This window comes from Pipistrellus hanaki (assembly GCF_964339955.1).
Source record: "Pipistrellus hanaki genome assembly, chromosome: X".
Classification (NCBI taxonomy): domain Eukaryota; kingdom Metazoa; phylum Chordata; class Mammalia; order Chiroptera; family Vespertilionidae; genus Pipistrellus; species Pipistrellus hanaki.
In genome coordinates this window covers 24,653,619-24,674,889 of record NC_140524.1, presented here as the reverse complement: position 1 = coordinate 24,674,889, position 21,271 = coordinate 24,653,619, and the positions used below count along the sequence as shown (strand labels likewise).

The 21,271-nt window shown below is 37.3% G+C and overlaps 1 protein-coding gene across 3 annotated transcripts in view; it reads right to left on the bottom strand.

The window, feature by feature from the left end:
- HS6ST2 (heparan sulfate 6-O-sulfotransferase 2) overlaps positions 1 to 21,271 on the bottom strand; it is a 313,630-nt gene that overhangs the window by 72,040 nt on the left and 220,319 nt on the right. For 2 of the 3 annotated variants that reach the window (XM_084870249.1, XM_084870250.1), the window contains exon 3: positions 9,081 to 9,113. The exons of the other annotated variant lie outside the window; for it this stretch is intronic. In XM_084870249.1, the coding sequence (XP_084726375.1) occupies positions 9,081 to 9,113 (33 nt within the window). The remainder of the gene's footprint in view (positions 1 to 9,080; positions 9,114 to 21,271) is intronic. 3 annotated transcript variants of the gene reach the window in all.

Genomic DNA, 21,271 nt, shown 5'->3' with positions numbered 1-21,271 from the left:
GGAAATCTTTCAACTCTGGAAGGGGAACTGAAATCATCTAGTAATTTCTAACTTTGAAATAGTATTCTCCATTTTACATGCACATAAGATCTCCTGTGATCCATAGTTGTACTATAAATACCCTGGACAAGACAATGAGACCAAACTAATAGAAAACATTGCGGACAAAAACCATCTAGAATAGCGAAATAGAAAGATAAAGCAGAGGCAACAAATATACCTAGAAAAGGATTCAAAGTACTGAGAAACTAAAATAAAAGGCATTTAAATATTTTGATGAAGAATGGGCTATAGCTGCAATTAAGAATGATCTTTAAAGAGATGATGTACACATTTAACTGTGGCTCTCCAGTCTATAGGCACAATCATCCTTTTCTCCATTCATTTCAATGGAATCTTGCATTTTGGGCTCTATTTTCAATCTAGACACTCTTATCTGTGTGACCTGGTATTACCTACCATCTGGCCCTAAATCCTCCAAAAAAATGCACTTGACATATTCCTAAAGGATTTGGCCCACCTTCATTGATAAAGTTCCTTGAGAATAATGACTTCAAGTGCTGTGAACAGAAATAGTAGCAAGAAATAAACTGCAAAAGCAGCAAACAAGCAAGCAAAAAAAAAAAAAAAGCAACTAGCATAGGTAATTACAAATCAAGGCACTGAACAAGATGCAGTCGGCCTGAGTTATTGCTTCAAGTCTACCACTAACTGGTTGTGTTTATTGGTCTTTGCAGGTTCCATACAGGAACTCCCTGGGCTGTCTCCCTCACCTCTTTCCCACTAATTTTCTAAGTCAAAATTCTGTGACTCTACATCAGATATGCGCATTCCAGAATTTCCAAACTCTCTTGGGTTCTCTTCCCCTTCAGGTTTTCTTAGCACAGAATCATGCCCAGGTTTTCTCTGGATTTGTAAAAGTTTGCATTCTTAAAATCTAGACATGTGGCTGATTCTTTTGTTTAGAACATGATCAAATATCTGGCTAATAAGTGGAATAGTGGAAACCAATAAGGGAGTCACCAAAGGTACTTTGAATGTTGGTAAATTTCTACCTGTTCCACTTTATCCATGCCCACCCTGCCTGCTTCCACATCTTATTCCACAAACCCCAGTGCAGCAGATGTAGGAAGGGGTGGGGAAGTTAGGGAAGGCAAACTTTCTGACTCTTACTCCAGTTCCTAACTGGGCTTTGGCAAGGTGCGGAGGAAGACTGTTATTTTGAAGCCAACTTATAAAAACTTCCTTTGTTTTAGTGGTATTTGGTTCTTTTTGAAGATTTCCTGTGGGCAAGCTGAAAAGACAGCGGACTTTCAGATGTTCATATATAAGAAGCTGACAATTGCATCTGTGGTGTTAAATTGTTGGCCTAGCTGGTGGAGGTTAGAACAAGAAGCAATGTTTTAACTTCTTGTGACATTTACAAGAATTGGAAAACTGGCTTTTGCCGGAAAACTTATGCTTTATCTAAGCAGCTCTGAATCACTGGAAAATGTTCCTACATCGCCACTTTATAAAATTAAACAGAATGTTGGAAAGAAATCTTGGCCCATGACTCTGAAAACGACGAATTGTACCACTTTAGAGCTAGAAAGAACCTTAGGGAGCCTCTACTTGGAACTCTGGTTTTAGAGATGAATAAACTAGAGATGAAGCAGGCTGAGAGAGAGGAAGCAGCACATCACATGTCCTACAGCTTATTTGTAGCAGCGGAGTCTGGGACCAGGTTTCCCGACTCCCAGTCCAGGGCTCTTCCTTCTCCAGAAGTAGACAAAACTAAATGCCACTACAATTGCTAACTTTTTTGCTTTGGTTTTTTTCTTAACAGGGAGTTTGCTTTGAGTAGCAAAAATGCTTTGAATAATCAACTAAAATATCCCTAAGGAATAAGGAGGCCCCTTTATATTCTACCACAGGGAAGAGGATGAACTTGAAAAATCCTAATGGTGACAAGGACAAGAAAAGTGTGGAACAGAAATCTAATAAGAAGGGTGTGTTGGGTTATACTTTAGGACTAGCTAATGAAAGGTTATCCTAATGAAAACATGATCAGAAAGTACCAAAATTAGAATTGGTATCAAGACTAAGAATGTATAAAAAACTAGTAGAGGAAACCAAAAAGCTTAGACAAATTGTTAGTAAAGTCTGTACAAAACCAAAAGAACAAAACACACAAACAAAAAGCAAAATTTACTTTACCACTCCCCACCCTCTGAGATTAGCTTGTTCATTTAGTTTTATACTTGTTTATGTTCCACATCCCTCCAATGTGTGTGTACGGGCACCCCCCCCCCCACACACACACACACACCCTCTAGGAAACAGAAGAACCAGGACACTGTCTTATTGTCCCCAGTGTATAGAACAGTGCCTGAAAAGTCCTAAGTGCTCAGGGGATACAGAGTAAATAAATTTGAGAAAGGTAAAACAAGTTAGACTATAGTTAATACAAACCAGGAGAATAAAGATATCTATGATTACAAACTCAAGGTTGTTTTTATTATTCTTATTTCCTGTCAGAACAAGAGAAGTATACCAATGTTTCAACTCATTTAGGACAAAGGAATTAAGAACACTGGTCAATATGTGCACCATTATGCTGAAAGCTTTTGTTCCTTGAAGATCCTCAAGGGGGTGTTAGAAAGAGGGTGTGCCATCTACATATCCATAGCAGGAGCTCTGAGGCATCAGGGTATGTTTTCAGGATTACAAATGTAATGAGGGATCTTTGCATCCCGAGAGTGACCAAGAAAGGTACTTTAAAATTGACAGTCGGGTGGAAGAACACTTGGATTTAAGATTTGCAATCAAAGAACCATTCTAAATTTATAAAGAAGTTGGGGTGCACCAATGAAGGCTAGAAACTCATCTGATTTACTAGGCCATTGCATTTTGTAGGGTAAGACAGCCTCAGAATACTTCATTGGGCAGGGTCTCAACTAGAATGGATTTACTTCATTTTTGAAGGTGGGAAATGGGGTCACCCATCTTCAAAAACAACATCGTTCCCTGTGCTAAAGCTATAAGCTAGGTCTATAGTTTCCATACAAGTAGTGTATTTACAAAGAATTCTCTTAACAATGCTATACACATTAGCCAAGATTTGCTTATCCCTTTGCTCTAATTAAGTTTCAGGGTTAGACAATTATTCTTTGTCTGGTGAGAAACACTGAGAGCCAGCTAGAAATGTACAGTACCAAAGTAATTCAATATTTACTAAATTTAAAGAAAGTAACCAATTTATGCATAACATATTTGCCAATATTTTGGATAATGGTTTAATCTCCAAAATTTACAGAGAACTCATACAACTTAACAAAAGAAAGATAAACAACTCAATCAAAAAATGGGCAAAGGACTTAAATAGACACTTTTTGAAAGAAGACATACATAGAGCCAAGACCGGTTTGGCTCAATGGATAGAGCATCAGCTTGGGGACTGAAGGGACCCGGGTTCGATTCCAGTCAAGGTCATGTACCTTGGTTGCGGGCATATCCCCAGTAGGGGGTGTGCAAGAGGCAGCTGATCAATGACTCTCTCTCATCGATGTTTCTAGCTCTCTATCTCTCTCCCTTCCTCTCTGTACAAAATCAATAAAATATATTTAAAAAAAAAAGAAATAAAGAGGACATACAGAAGGCCCAAAGTCATATGAAAACATGCTCAAAGTCACTAATAATCCAAGAATTGCAAATCAAAACAACGAGACACCATCTCACACCTGTCAGGATGGCTATCATCAACAAATCAACAAATGACAAGTGCTGGAGAGGATGAGGAGAAAAAGTAACCCTCTTACACTGCTGGTGGGAAGGCAGACTGGTGCAGCCACTGTGGAAAACAGTATGAAGTTGTCTCAAAAAGTTAAAAATGGAACTCCCATTTGACCCAGTAATCTCACTTTTAGGACTATATCCCAAGAAACCAGAAACACCAATTGGAAAGAATATATGCATTCCTATGTTCAGAGCAACACAGTTTATAATAGCTAAGATTTGGAATTAGCCTAAGTGCCCACCGAAAAACTGTGGTACATCTACACAATGGAATACTATGCTGTTATAAAAAAGAAAAGAAAAAACCTTTACCATTTGCAACAGCATAGATGTAACTGGAGAGTATTGTGCTAAGCAAAATAAGTCAGTCAGAGAAAGATAAGTATCACATGATTTCACTCATATGTGGGATGTAATGATTAACATAATTTGATGAGTAAGAATAGATCCAGAGACAAATGGTAGGGGGGCGGTTAGAGAGTAATCAAAGCACTTGTATGCATTCATATTAGCAAAACCAATGGACACAGACCCTGGGGCGGTAGAGACTTGCCTGGGGTGGGAATGACTGGGTGGAGGGATCAATTGGAGAAAAAGGAGACATATGTAAAACCTTAGACAAAAATAAACAAACAAACAAACAAACAAACAAATAAATAAATAAGATTGTCAGCAAGGTTATAGTCATTGAATAATTTTTCACATGCTGCAGGTATTTCTAGACCAAATTCAATGCTCAATGTACCTATATATAACTAAAGAAAAATACAAATACATAAGACACTCATGGACAAATATACTTTGTGTTCTTGATTTACAGCCCATTGCACCAGAGAGAGGAGTTCCTAGTAGGTATTCAGTAAATATATGCAGAATGAATGAAAGAAAAAAATATCTACCCTCTGAAGTATTTTCACACATTCAAAATCTTAGGCATAGCTCTCGCACTATGTGTGTACGTGTCTATGCATGCATGTGCTCTCAAAATTCCCACATGCTCATCCTTCAGGTTGAATATATCCTTCCTCTTGGCAGGTGTGTTTGTATAACATAACACTGAAACAAGATTAACCACACAAATAGTCCCAGGAAAATTAATTTTAATTAACATTCTCCTGAAACTCGCCAGCTTTCCAACACCTAAAAACTGAACTCAATTTTCATTAGGAAAGCTGTTTATTCCTTCTTAGAAAACACACACCTTTTAAAGTTGCAAGTGCCAATTTATGTCTCTAGTTCATAATAACATAAATTCACAGTGTACTTGTGATGGTTTCCCTGGAAAGCTCATTTGCAATCACTCGCTTAATTTAAACTACTTTTACTTGTGCTTGGACTAACGCCCAGCACTTCTTTGTTTTCAACTCTGAGCACTACTTGAAGCTACATTGCCCCATCTGCATTCCTGACACAGGATGACAAAAACCAGACTACAATCCAGTCTCCTCAGAGATCCTACCCTGGAGATGCTCAGCAGGCAATTGGAAATTGGAGTTAGCCCGGAGCTCCGAAATGAGTTAAGAATTGAAGAGGTCAATTTGAGAATCAGTCGTGTCAAGGTGAAAGGTGAGTTATGTGAGGAGATGAAATTACCCAGAATGAGAACATAAAAAGAGAAGAGAAGCAGATCAATGACAGAACCTTGGGGATTGCTCCATTTAAACAGTGAAGGGGAGAGAGAGGCTGTGTGTGTGTGTGTGTGTGTGTGTGTGTGTGTGTGTGTGTAAGAGACCCCAACAAAAGAAACTTAAGTATTGAGAAGAAGACAGAAGGTGAACCAAGATAAATTATTAATGCTTTCAAGTAAGAGAAAAAGTGAAGAAGTGCAAGAACCTTCAAAGGGTTCAAGAAGACTGAAACCAGAAAAGAAGCCATTAGATTTCAAAACATGGTGGTCACACATGACGTTTGGGAGAACAGTCTTCCCAATGTCATTCTTATGGAGAGTGTCCATATATTTATGTGTACAGGTATACACAATGCATGTACTCCAAAGCGCCATAAGATTAAATATTAGTATTGAATGAGACTGGTCCTGGGTGTACCAGATAATGGCAGTAATAACCACTACTATTTATTGCCTGTTTACTATGTGCCAAAAACAGTGCTAAGTATACAATATCCCTGATCTCAATGTAATCCTTGCATAATCTTGAAGGTAGTTACACTTAACATGTGAAGAAACTGAAAATCCACAGAAGTAAAATAAATTACTCAAGGTCACACTGCTACAAAGTGGCAGCACCAAGATTGAACCAAAGCCCATACTCTCAGTCACTCAAGTAACACTCCCACTAAGCGGATGTTAGCTAGGTAATCTATGCATGAAGGGAAAGTAACTAACTAATATTGGTTGTCTCAAATTGTCAAGTGTTTTGTATAGGACATCTCCTATCACATGTGTACCATCAACGTTATGGCTATGTTTAGGTAAACTTCATGAAGTCATATTTTAAGAAATCTGATTCAAGTTTTTGGAAAATAACTCAAAGCTATCGATATATGATTCCAAAACAACTAGTTATAATTCAAATGTATTTACTACAATTGTTCCCAATGGTTTGAAAGATTAAAAAAACACACACAAGCGTGTCATTAATTTGGTGGTTGTTACTGATATTCAAAATACTGATAATCAAACTCATCTCAAAAATGAGGGGATTCAACAGAATGATCTTAAATGCTTCTCGCCTTGACCTTCTATGACTCTCATATGAAGAAATACCAATAATTTTAAAGATATAGAATATGAAGTAGAATGTAAATGCAGCAGCAGAACTGGTTGGTATGTCAGCATCCTTTTATTCCCTACAGTTAAAGTATTATAAAAACTAGATTTTGACTGTTCAAGATATTGATTGATAACTTAAACAGAAGTTTGGAAACTCCATCACAAAATGATACACTGAAAATTCAGCCAAATAATTTGCTTACAACTAACTGCAGACCAGGAAAGAGCAGGTTATAGGAAAGAGAATGACAAAAACTCTGGCAATTATTATTATTATTATTATTATTATTATTATTATTATTATTATTATTTTGCTGTCTACAGGAAAAAAAACAATAACAGCACAAGGCTCTCTTTCAAACAATTAGTATCACTGTGAATTTTGCATCTATATAGCAATAACAAGGCAATTGGGATGGCTTCCACTGATTGTTCCCTTCTCTCTTTGGATTACAAAATCCATTCAGACAGCTAAATTTCAGCAAGTATTTATGCAAATTTTAATTATGAGGCAGAGATTATCATTATCCTGTATATTTATAAAATTGCATGACCAATAGACATTACCAAATGAATTGTTACTTTATTATTTTACTAGTGGTTGAAACTGTGCTAGCCTTGGAAATAGTTTTCATACATCATTCAGTCCACCAGAATTAAAAATGGCCCCATCAAAATTTACCAAAGCCATTTCTTTTCTATTGCATTGGTACTTCTCTCTTCCTTTCTCACGAAGACCAGGTATAAATTACTCTGATAATAACGTCTGGTCTAATCAATCATTACCATAATAAAAATAGAGTATTCAAGATTTGCTCTGTTATGTAGTAAAACAGTTGTAGAGAGATGGTTGTATCATGCAGCAAATTTTAAAGCAAAAATAAAACTAAATTCTTAACATGTCCCCCATGAAAGCAAATTTTGATAACAGTTTCCATTATCTTAATGATCATCCACTCTGTTTTATTTTACAAATGAGGAAATCAAGGCTCACAGCAGAGATAAGACTTAAGCAAAATCACCCTACTGGTTACTAGCAGAACATAGTACTCTTGCCACCATGATACACTCAATCTATGATCTTTAAACACATTCCCATACTAATATTATGTTACTAGGTATCCGTGTGTCTATATCATTTGCCTCAATAGAATTATAGTCTGACTATAGAACTAAACACTGAATTTACTAATCTCAGCTATGAAATAAACCAACTGAGGTCCTTGTAGGAATATGGAAGCCCAGCTATTGAAAGCTAAATTGGACATCTAATAAATGGTCTACCTGTTCTATTTGAATGAGAGTCTGCCCTAGTGGAGGAGTCCCAAGGCTCCAACCTTTATTCTTGCTTACCTATTGGGCCAGGGAGCATAGGATGGAATATAAGTGGGTAGAAGAGAAAGTAGACAATGGTAAATATTTCTGGAGCCAATAAGCCTACAATAGGCCAAATCTTCACAGTACTGGTGAAGATCATGATCTTAGAAAACAATGTGCCAAGCAACTACAGCACACATTTATAAATAGCTTATGATTCTCACAGCCTCTTCAGCACTGGAGGTGATATGATTGTACAACTGTGGCACACAGTTGTTGTCTACAAAGGCACTAACCTGAAGCATTCTCAATACCCCACCGACCTCACAATTAGAAACTTTCCTGTGATTAATCAGATCTGCTCTGCTGTAGAGCTCATGTCATAAAGGTCTCTGGACTATGGGATTACTCTACCCTGCAAGTCTGCATACAGGGAGGGGCAAAAGTAGGTTTATAGATGTGAGATGAAAAATACTGTTATTCTTGTATTATTATTTATTTATTATTACTTTTTATACTTTTATTGATTTCACAGAGGAAGGGAGGAGAGAGAGATAGAAACATTAATGATGAGAGAGAATCATTGATCGGCTGTTTCATGCATGCCCCCTACTGGGGATCTAGTTTGCAACTGGGGCATATACCCTAACCCAGAATTGAATCATGAACTCCTGGTTCATAGGTTGATGCTCAACCACTGAGCAACACCGGCCAGACAGGTATCATTATTTATTAATTATTATATTATTTCCCATATGAATGACTATAAATCTACTTTTGCCCAACCCTGTATTTTCATACTTTAAAAGCCCTGATATTTTCAAATAATTGATTTCCCTTCAATAAAAATCTAACTTAGTCCATAAATCACCATCCAGCCTAGCAACAGGCAGATGTGCTTGAGAACTGTGAAAAATATAATGTTGGTGGGTGGTGGGGCCTTCTTCACAAAACACTCCACAGTGCCATCCTTTTCTGTCAACGGAAAGGAAAAAAAAAGAGCTAATAATCTACTGCCAAACTGTCTGGGATGCTGGTCCTAAACATTCATCCAGTCTGCACTAGGTCTACATGCCTAAGACTACATTCATGTCTGGGTAGTTTCAGCTGTTTTAAGCTAAAGAAAATAGTCCTGAAAAGAATTTGTCCCAAGCTCCTAACCTACTTATTGTATTGAAATTAACCTGATAAGCAACTACAGAGTCTATTCTAGCTTACTTGGGTTCAGTTAGACTAAAGATGCATTGTCACTTACCTCATTGCATCTAGAATCTGAAAAATCCTCCACCTGTTAAAGGAACAGTGAAACCAGGTGCTAGCAAGAGCTTGGTAAGAAATAAGATAAAATAGTAAGTTTTCCTGTTTGCTTTGATAGCATGGTTTCTTTTTTCAGCTTTCAAACCCACAAGGAACCAGTTCATGGATGCCTCTTTCACTTTGGTCCTCATTTAGCTATTCTCAAATAGTGGGGGAATTATGAATCAGAGTGCTGAAATGGTGAGCCCTAAGAGCCAGATCGATGGAACCTTATGGACTGAGAATGACAGATCTACCATTCAATCCTGCTAATTCTATTCCCTTTCACAAAAGCGATGGCCATCTAAGCAAAACACAAAAGTCAATAAACCAAACCAAATGCTATGGTATCACTAACATGGAAATGCACGATTGATAGGACCCTGTAGGTAATGGTAGTAATTTTTCATATAATCAGGAATATATAAAACATAAATAACAAAGGAAAAGAATAAAAAGAATGATTAAACTTTGCTGTTGTTCTCTAAAAAATGATGAAATTCCAAGCACACAGTGATACATAAAGCATTACTCTAATCCTTTCTACCCAAATGCAAAACATCCGTCAAAGTAAACAATGTGTCTCTCCATAAAAAATTTTTTTTTAGCTCTTTTCATAATATGTCTTAAGAGTCACAAAATTCCAATTCTACTATGTGAATTTCTGATATTGGCAGGGACTGTGAAGTTGTGCATGGGTCAATTGCTAGTTTGAGGGTTCAAATGGGTTCAGTTAGCTTTTGTATTATATTAAGCAAAAGATAATATAACACTTTTGTACCCAAAACGAGTTACATGGCCTATACATTTTCTTGAGAGAATAGTTTCTTTATATTAAATTTGTCTGGAGGCTTTAGAAGTGAGGTAAGAGAGATTTTTGATAGCATTATGAGCAACAGAGCCTTGCATCATCATTTGAGAAGCAATAGAAGACTATTATTATCAGTTCCCACTGTGGCTAAGCCTTATTTTCCCTGGTTCTGTCAGTTGGTAAGAGGGCCACAGAAGCAAGTGTTATGAAAAACTAAAGTGATGGTGACTCCTGAAGCCAGATCTGTTAGATATAATCCCCCTATTAGCTGACTTACCATCCAGGGCCTTATATATGCTCTTCTTCTATTCCAACCATGAGAAAGAAGTAATCAAAAGTTTTTGGTTTTTTTTTTTTTAAATCTACCCCAAGACTTAGTTTCCCTACACAGTAAAGAGAGGCTAATACCCCTTCCACTACACTCGGTTTCAGGAACAACAACAAAGTAACATAATTTGGGATAAAAAGATGCAAAACAAAAATAAAAAAGATGAAGCTCTATGTTGATTCTTAGTACTATAAAATTCCAAAGTCACATATGTAGCACTTTCTAAAACTGTAATTTTAATTATGCTGCACTAACAGAAATCTTCAAATAATATAAATATGTGCAGAACTGATTTACAAACTATTGCATCTCGAGATTATTTTTTAATTTATATGTATACTTCTCAACTGTCTATTAAAGTTTGTTCAGTGATTGTACTGAGGAGACTTTTACAAGTTCAATGTCTTACCTGGGAATCCAGGTTGTCCAGGCAGAGTATTCAGTGGTGATACAGGAAGATGTTACAGGTGCATCAATTGAAAGGGCAGGCAGGCATTGGAAGTGAATCAAAGACCATGCATGAAAAGGAAAAAAGAGGGAGAAGCATACTGATTAGAAAAAATGAATTAACTTTATGAACTCATTTTATATATATATATATATATATATATATATATATATATATATACACACACACACACACACACACACACACACACACACACACACACTTTAGTAAGGCTCTTAAATGGAATCTTTTAAAAATACCCTTTAATAAAAAGATATGACATTTATGTAATGTAACAGGGGTTCTAAATAGCACTACAATGGCAATCATATTCAAATGAATGTATCAAAATAACACATTGTACACCTTAAATTTATACGTCTTACATCAAATATATTTAATAAAAATCAGCCCCCAAAATATTGATTATTTATTATGCAGCATGCATTGTTAGAGATACTGAGTTGTAGCAGTGAACAGAACAGACACAAACCCCTGCCTTCACAGAGCTTACAATCTTATGGAAGCTTTTTAGGCCATCTAATAGGAAAAGAGTTCCATAGAAATATAATGTATGTTATTAATGCTCAGAAAGATTTTCTCCTCATTTTACTTATGTCTCTATTTATGTATGGAGAACATATCCTATGGCATAAGATTCAACATTTGTATTATAAATAACACAAAATTTTGGTGCACAAAATTCATGAGGGAATTAATTAGAGGAAATATTTTAATATTGCTATTTGCCCTTTCTCTATATAAAAGTGTGAGAGATAAAAGGAAATGAGTACAATGTATATGAAAATAATACATAAACAAAATGATGTAACAACAACAAATTCATGATATAAAAACAACATTGATGCAAATAATGACTGATAAAATGATTCAGCTTATTCTAATATCTCTCTGTATACCACATTAAGAGTGAAAACACTTTCAGAGTGCTTGACTAATTTCCCTTGTGCTGAAGTATTTACAACTTTAACTTTAATGTCACATGCTCTTCGAACTAGAGAGAAAGCAACATATAACTGACCATGTCCGAAAACTGGTTCAGGTAGGAATGTTCCTACTCTGTCTAGAGTTTGTCCTTGTGATTTATTAATAGTCATCGCAAATGCTGGCATCTCGGGAAACTGTCGTCAAATTAATTTAAATGGGAAGCCAGTGTCAGATGGGGACAAACCAATTCTTGGAATCAGAACAACCTCTCCTTCTGCAGATCCTATTAATACTTCAGCTTCGATAATGTTAGATCATAATCTTTTGATAATAAATCTGGTACCATTACAAAGACCCCATTTAGTATTAAGATTTCTCAGTAGCATGATGATTGCACCCACTTTCAATTTTAATTTATGACACGGCATTCCTGAAGGAGTGATACCATTAAGAAATTCAATGGGAACATTTTTCTTTTCAGCATTATCTGTTGAGTCAATGGAATCATCACTCAAATAGGTGTGAAAATCTCCATCAAGTATATCCAAAATTTCTGCATTTAATTTTTGAACATTCTAATTTTTGGACAAAGAATCTCACGTTTATATATATTTTAATGTTATCAATAGATATACTATTTCCAAAGGTGGCTTCAATAATAGATCCATTACAAATCATTTCATGGGAAATTTCAATAATATCCTTTCCTAAATGAAAACTGCTATGAAGTTTGCCATCTCCAAGTTTTACAAACCATACGCTATAAGCAGAATACTCTGATCTCATATTTGTTTTAAGAGACAACTTTCTGAAACATCCCCAAACATCACAGTACCTTAAACTCGTTTGTATTATGGCCAATCACATAGCATGCGGCACATGATTGCATCGTCAATTGTATCTTTCCAGATAGTGTCGTCAAGTAATAATACTCGCTGTTTAGCAGCTTCATGAAATGTATCATAAGTTACACCTCCTACAGTTCACATATCCTCAAAAATTTTTGCACCTTTTACATGCAGAAGCAAAAGTCTAAGGTAATATCGTTCTGGTTCTCTAAAGCTCACAGTGAACAGTCTACCTAATACTTTATTCCATCCTTTCGGATTTTTGTCCACAACGAATTATTAAACACATAATGCTGTGGCATCTCCCAATAATAATAATTCCCTGCATCAGAGTCTTCTCTATTCAATAAGAATCAAGCCATCAAAGTTGAGTTATGTCTTTTAGCCCTATCTAAAACTTCAGCAAAATCATTTGCATGAAAATACAAATTTTGATCATTTGGCAATTGAATAGCTAATCTTGTGATTGCATGAGATTGGTCATGCATTCACATCCCCAAAAAAGTCTCCAAATAGCCTCAGAAGTGCTCACATACCTGGAGTCAATGAAGCCCTGTACTTCGTCATGATTGATAACATTTTTTCCCAGAAATTTGAATATTTGCACAATCATGACCTTTATAGAAGTATTTAAATAAATATTTGACACTTCTAATTGATGCACAGACTTCAACATTTATATGACAGTTATATTTGAGGCCCAAATACGGGTTATAAAGGACAATCCAAGTATTATAGACAATTTTATTTTCAATAGAAATGGTACTACCAGATCTTGGTTTGTATTTGGGATATCCATCAATATTTCCAATGATCACATTTTGAAATTCTTTCGGATATCCCTTTGAACATTTTCCATTTTCCATACATGGACTATTTGGATTTTGTATTCCACATGGTCCCTGTACCATATTTGATTTTACAATTTGAAGAAGTCGAGGACACTGGTCTTCATCTGGAATTTCTGCCTTAACTATGTGGCCAATGTCATCTTCTGAACGTAATTTGGACTCATTATCTAATATCAATAATATGTGAGTGTGAGGCAGTCCTCGTTTCTGAAATTCAATCACATGAATCTTAGCTATTACTTTGCCAAATAAATGGAATTTACATACATCATTTAAAAGAGCATTCAGCTTAATATTAAAAACTATGGCTACCAAGTCAGGTCTGTTTTCAACTTTTTGCCAGTGTTGTAAATTGTTTGTAATATCTGCCCATTTGGGGTTGCATGTCATGGTTATAAATAAATCGGGCTTGCCATACCTCGTTACTTCAAAAGTCCCTGCCTAAAAATCAGAATCCATGGTTTCTATTCATGGTTTTACCAATGATTCATTTTATCTCGGGCAAATTCCCTTCTCCATTCTCCCAGGGAGCCATATGAAATGAGGGATTTCTAAAAATCCTCCAGTTCCAATATTTTGTAATTCTCTAACAGCTTTATCTTTTATTTTGGTGCCAAGTTAGTGAAAAATACAGCCATCTCTAGTCATTTTCTCAGTAAAACATGTCATTAGAAGTTCAGAGAGCTCAGAGCCCAACATTCTGAGCTATAAGAACATGGCCAAAACAATAATCACCAAGTTGAAATGTAGCCAATCATCATTCTTTCCAGGGCAACAGCTTTGTTTATTTGAACTATAGAGTGTCTGGTTCTTTAGTATGGAAAAGGTACACAAGGAAACTTAACTAAGAATACTGTAACAAGAAAAATCTAATTGATCAATAATTGTTGCCCCGCCCCCATTTTTTCTTTCTGCTCATGCAGTTTCTTCATCTGCCAGGAGCCTGCCATGTTGGTGATTGCTGTCAATCAGAAGAGACCTCCATAGCTACACGCTCCCAGATAGAGGCTACATAGCTGTTCAGATTTTGCAGAGGGTGCTTAAAAATAAAACAAAACAGCCTAAACCGGTTTGGCTCAATGGATAGAGCGTCGGCTTGGGGACTGAAGGGTCCCGGGTTCGATTCTGGTCAAGGGCATGTACCTTGGTTGCGGGCATATTCCCAGTAGGAGGTGTGCAAGAGGCAGATGATAGATGACTCTCTCTCATCGATGTTTCTAACTCTGTATCTCTCTCCCTTTCTCTCTGTACAAAATCAATAAAATATATTAAAAAAAATAAAACAAAACAAAAAAGTACCCATAAACACTGTTTTGATCTGATTGCAAATCTGTGGTAGATGATAATACATTCTGTGGTAGTCAATTACCTATCACTGTTCTAGAGCTACCAAGCAAATGGCTCATTCATTTTTTCGGGTTTCTGACACTAGGCGGGTTTGCTCACCCTCCACCCAACTCCCACACTAAGAGTTACTGTACCCTTGACTGACCACCCCTCTCCCCAGTTAGGATGCTTTCCACCCTCGTCATTTTCTAACTTACTATACTACTGCTTAATTACCTGTCACCCCCTTTTGAATCTCAGGTCATATTCTCTTTTGGTTTCTGAAGACAAATATAGGATATCCTACTGAAAACTTATTCTGCGTGTTAAATCTGCTCCCCTAAATAGTAAGGGGTTTCATGCCTACAAATCCCTGGTAAAGGATTGTTGTTCAAACTGGGGGGCGGGGGGAGAGGCCAGACTAAAAACTAGATGATTCTTAAGGCCCCAAGAAAAATTGCTACTTGCAAAGTGTTAAAATGCTTTGCTACTTGCAGTGTAAAAATGCTTGGCCTCTGCTTTTTGCTCATGCACAAGCCTGAGAAGTGGTATGGGTTCATGGAATAAGCCCGGAAGTCACACAGATTGGGTTCTAGTCCAGGCTCTTTAACTTACTGTGTGACACTGCTCAAGTCCCATAACCTCTCAACCTTGATTTTCTCAGCTACAAATTGGGAACAAGTATAGGACCAACCAATATGGCATGGGCACCAACCAGTGAAAACAGAAGCCTGCTCAATCAGAAGAGAAACCAAATGTAAACAACCTATCTATACTTGCCAATGTGTGCTTCACAAGATTGTTTTGAGAGTTAGATGAAATCATGCACAGAAAACCTATAGCCAACTATCAGGTCATTGGTCAGGCTCAATAACTTTGTTTAATCCTTACTTGAGGGAATGTTTGAGAGAGAGAGAGAGAGAGAGAGAGAGAGAGAGAGAGAGAGAGAGAGAGAGAGATTTGCCTCCATACAAGCCCTGACTGGGGATTGAACCTGCAAATTAAGTATATGCCCTGACCGGAATCGAACCTGCAAACTTGGAGCACAGGACGATGCTCTAACTCAGTGTTTTTCAACCTTTTTTGGGCAAAGGCACACTTGTTTCATGAAAAAAATCACGAGGCACACCACCATTAGAAAATGTTAAAAAATTTAACTCTGTGCCTATATTGACTATATATAAAGTAATTCTCTTGAATAGGAATCAAATAAACACAAAGAAAGTATTTTATAATTACTTTATTATGAAATATTAAGTAAACAAAATAGTGAAAAATTATAAAATTCTTGTCTTGTCTGCACCTACAGCACACCAGGCAACATCTCGCGGCACACTAGTGTTGAAAAACGCTGCTCTAACAAACTGAGCCAGCTGGCCAGAGCATATCCATAATTATTTTTATCTAAAGAAGAAGATGAGTAAAAGAACTGTCCATAAGTATAGTGAACCTATGGCAAGCCTAGGTCAGGGCTCACAACCCCCTGTTGCTGAGCCATTGTCCTACTCTGAGAACAGAACCAGCTTTGTAAAGCCAGTAGTCAGGCATACTTACATAGAAAAGGCCACACTGAAAGCATCCACTTTTATTGATATGGGGAGGGGTGTCTCTCAACATCTATGTTCTATTACTTGGTCTGCTTTCTTCCTTGTATTATTTTAAGCCTGCCAGAAATGATGTATGTTCTGAGACAGGGAGCTTCTCATGGTCTGCCTGAGAATACTGAAATCCACAACATCCTTTCCAACTTTTTTTCTAAGAGTATTCATTTTAATCCCCATTGGCACAACTGTGAAGTTTCCTAAGTTTGTCTTGACTGCTCCTCTCAAAGTTCCCCTTTTCCTCAAGATACTAAATCTGGCTTCCCGACCCATTCTCCTGGCCTACTTTCCCTGCCAGGTGGTAAGAATTTCATTTATTTATTTATTTATTTATTTATTTATTTATTTATTTATTTATTTATTTATTTTTAAATATTTACAGAGAGGAAGGGAGAGAGAGAGAGAGAGAGAGAGCTAGAAACGTCGATGAGAGAGAAACATCTACCAGCTGCCTCTTGCACACCCCCTACCGGGGATGTGCCTGCAACCAATGTAAATGCCCTTGACCAGAATCGAACCTGGGACCTTTCAGTCCGCAGACCAATGCTCTACCACTGAGCCAAACCGGTTTTGGCAGGTGGTAAGAATTTTCAATTCTATCTTATCTTTGGGCAAGAGCTGAGACTACAGAGTCTTCTAGACCCACAGAAATGACCCTCTAATGGTTCAATATCCAGTCCCATGGCAATTAGAGGTGACATATTGGGCTACGGATTTTCTTCTCCATCTCTCCATCTATACCACCTAAATACAATATACTGTATACAATACAATATATAACACAGAGCTATTTTAGCTATGTCAAAACCATTTGGCTAATAGTTAGCTACTGGTTTCTTGTTCCTTAGAATTACTGTGATTGAGAAAAGACAAATGCAACACAAGGTAAGAGAAAGTGGCCTGGACTAGAAGTCAAAAGACTGAGGTCCTCCTGCCAACAACACTGGTGTGATGTTGGGCAGGCCCATTCTCCAGGGGGAAGATAGCACTCAATTTCCCTAGCCACACAGACAGGGTGTTGGAACATTGCTTTCCCAAAAGTTCCCGTTCATTTAATGTTCTAAGACTTTATAAGAACTTGACTTAGTCAGGAACATTTCCTATGAAATGTAGCCTGGATCCTTACAAAGTGAGGCCTGGAGAAAAAAAATGTTTTTGCAGTGCTGCTCTAAGAGATTTGGGGGCCAAAGGCAGAATAGACAATTTTGTCTTCAGCGGACCACTCTTCCAATTAGATATTGAGTTCCCATACTGGCTCCTCAGGGAACTGCACATAGACACAACTGAGTCATTCTGGCCAGTGCCCAGCATGCAAACAGGAGTCACAACTGATATTGAAAATTCTTTCTGCAGTCATCAACCACAGATTCAGTGGCTGGGAGATATCATCTTGTATTCTTCTAGAGGTAATTAATTAGTGTTCCGCAACCACTTCCCGAGACACTATGGGGGCAAGGATGTGCCACAGATCACTGAATGAATGCCATCGGTGGCCGAGCCAAGGCAACACACTACCTACCCTGTATCCACCAGAGTTTGTTGAGGGGCAGCAGGCAGACAGGCATCTGAGCCTCCAGACACAGCCATTCCAAAGAACTCAGTGAACAATGGCTGCAAAAGTCTTGGAAAACAGCCATAAAAGACCCCAAGGACGTTAAATTCTTCCTTTCTAGTAGCTGTTAAATTGTAAATACATTTCCCTAAACGTCTCTCTCACATTTTATTTTCTGCCTTAATGCACTTTTACTACATCCCATGGTAACAATCTGTGATTCTTACATTCATTTTACTCTGAGAAATGATGCCTAATGCCCTGTATTGCCAAAACACCAATCACATTTTGAAAACCATGTGGATCTGCTGAGGAAAATGGCTAAATAGCCCTTTTCAAATAGTGTTTTTTTTTTTATCTGTTTGTGATCCAGTCAATTCTCAGTTGCACATATCTTCTCTAAGCCTTGTCTGTTGTCTGCACTCATTATTGAACCCCCTCAGCTCACACCTACCCGCGCCCACCAGTTTTAGTAAAACTCGTCCATTTTGGCATCATAAGAGTGCCCTCTAGTGCTGATCTAATTAAGAATCTGGAGATACCAATCTACATTCCCACCAAGTGCATGAGGGTTCCCTTTTCCTTCACATCCTTGCCAACACTTGTTGTTTGTGGATTTATTGATGGTAGCCATTCTGATAAATGTGAAGTTTCATTATGGTTTAAATTTGCACGTCTCTGATGATTAGTGACATTGAGTATCTTTTTGTGATGGAAGACTTGACTTGAGGTGGTGAACACACAATACAGTCCAGAGATGATGTGTTGTGGAATTGTGCACCTGAAACCTGTGTAATTTTGTTAGCCAGTGTCCCTCCAATAAATTCAATAAAAAGAGGAAAAAAGTACTCTGAAGATAGTGGTTCCTGTTTTCATGGGAAATGGGTTTAGCTATAACTTGTCCTTGGCTATGTCAAGATACATTCTTTCTGAAATCAGTGAAAGGAGTGTTTTGTGATTGAATAAACAAAGCAAAAACAAAACAAAACAAAATGAAGTCCATAAAAGAAAATCTGGCTTGTCCTTCTTCATGAGAACCATTTCCACTCATGATGCGGGGGCGCTGCTTGAATTGTAAAATAAAGACATACAGATGCAGGCCAACTCCATCAGTTGAAAGGTGACAGTGAGTTTGAATTTTGAATGTGTTTTAGAGTTCCCCAGGGGCAAAGATCTGTATTTGTATATTAGATTTCAGCAATGTGTTTCCTCAGTTTGATCATATAAATACTTTTGCTTTGAAGGAACAATAGACCATTAAGAATTCCTTAGAAATATGGGTATAACAAGGCTTGGTTTCTGTCTAAAAGGGCCTGAAAAAGTTTCACTTATAAGTGTGTGTGTGTGTGGTTTATTTTATTCTACATTGTTTGCATATTTCAGATTTTGGGGTATGAAAGTTCTACACTGCTTTTTCAGCACTGGTTCAAATCAGCAGAGGATTTCCTCTGCAAATTTTACATTGAGTTTCACAATGGGCTGCTACTCTACTGAATCCCAAATATTTTATGCTGATACAAAGGATGGTAAACTAACAATTTAAGATATAATGGCTTCATTCACTTTCTCACATGTTTAAAACACAAAAACGTGAAAAAGTCTCTAATATGTAATGGTTTGGCAAGTGCTAAAATAAGGATAGAGATTGTTGTCTGAAAATACTTAGCCAAGTTACTAAGAGGATCAGACAGTAGAGATACATGTATTGGTCCATTTTGGATACATATCACTTGCTTTTGGCAAGAAGCTTCCATCTCTGCTGAAGTCAAAGTATTGCAGAAGCCACTGGATTGGGTCTGAGACTTCCCTCAAGTCAGCCCCAAAATGAGTGAATTGACAGGTCTGTGAAGAGGCAACATTTTTGAATGGAAAGAGCCCAGGCTTTGGAGTTGACAGAACTGTCCGAATCCCAGCTACTCTACTTTTCTTAGGTCACTTCGTTTTTTAACATGTGAGTCTCATTTTTGTCCATAAAACTGAGAACTCCCTGTGATATCCAATAATATCTAATAGAGGACACAAACTGGGTGTTTTATAAAACCTGCTGAATTCAATACACTCCCACAATTTCAGTTTGTTTTTTTAAAAATGAAAACTTCTCTTCATTGTCTGGATATCTCCAAAGATCTAAGTGCCTGAGCAAGTAAATGAAGCACCTATATAATGACTTCATTGTTAAAAATCTGTCTTAAAGACTTAAAGCCATTGCTGTTGTTGCCCTCATATACCTTGTGAGTCTCTGACAATGTGACAGATCAGAAGGCCCAGCACTGTGCTTAAGACCCCTGGCTAGTTTTTTTTTTTTTTTTTTTTTCAGATATAACATTCAAAATTGAATTTACTTTGCTGCTATTGATGGATGTGCTCTTTAAAAATCCATGACCAGTTCAACATATTTGTCAGCTTTGGATATCATTCGATGTGAAGATGTGACACCATTGTTAGGGCAAAGCCTTTGTTTTCTCGAGGAAAAAGGTCTTACTTTTGCAGGATTCTCAGATTCATGTCTTACCTGAGGGTTCAAAACCAGGTATCAAAATATAGGACAAGTTTACTAAATTATCTGGAAGAGTGCACGGAGACACTTTTCTAGAATTATGGGAATTATACCCAAATCACAAACAATAACAATCATACTATTAGCTAACATATAGCTTACTATATGCCAGGGATCATGCACTTTATATAAATGATCTCATTTCATCCTGAACAAAAAAGTCTGTACTCTTTGCATAGACGAGAAAACTGAGGCTCAGAGAAACGCAAACTAATAATTCAAATCCATTGTTGTAGGATGCCAGCACTCAAAGCCATTATCAAGTAAGCTGTATTGTTCCTGTGAGGTAGGCATCATTCTGCTCATTTTACAGCTATGTCAGGTAAGGATCAGAGAACAACTTGCTCAAGGTCACACAACTAGTAAGTGAAGGTGCTAAGATGGGAATATTCAATATTCCATGACTCTGAATAGTATGCCTTCCGCCATGTCTCAGAGGCCCTAATGTGCAAGAAGTCACTAGATATAATCGTTCTGTGCATATCACACTTGCACTGACAGCTGGGGTTGCACTCTCGTTAGTTACTGTACACGCCTGCAAACTGCTTTGAAATAATTTTTTGTGTGCCTCTCTTCAAGGTTCTCATGGGACCATTTTTCATTGTGAATTCCAGGAAAAACTTACAGGCTGTGAGTGCCAAGCACTTGAATACACAAGGAAGAAGGGTAGTAGCTCATTTGAAGATGAAAAGCTGCTGTAAATCTTCACCTCAGCTATGCTGCTTCCCTGGGACATAAATCAGGTGGCAGTGGGTGGGCTAGGAGTCTATAGGGAAAAGGAAGTTGGCAGGCAGACCGGGTGTCTGTCTGTTTGTCTGTCTCTCTCCCAGGGAGGGAGGCTTCTTGCAGGTTTATATATATTTATCTTTAGGAAAATGTG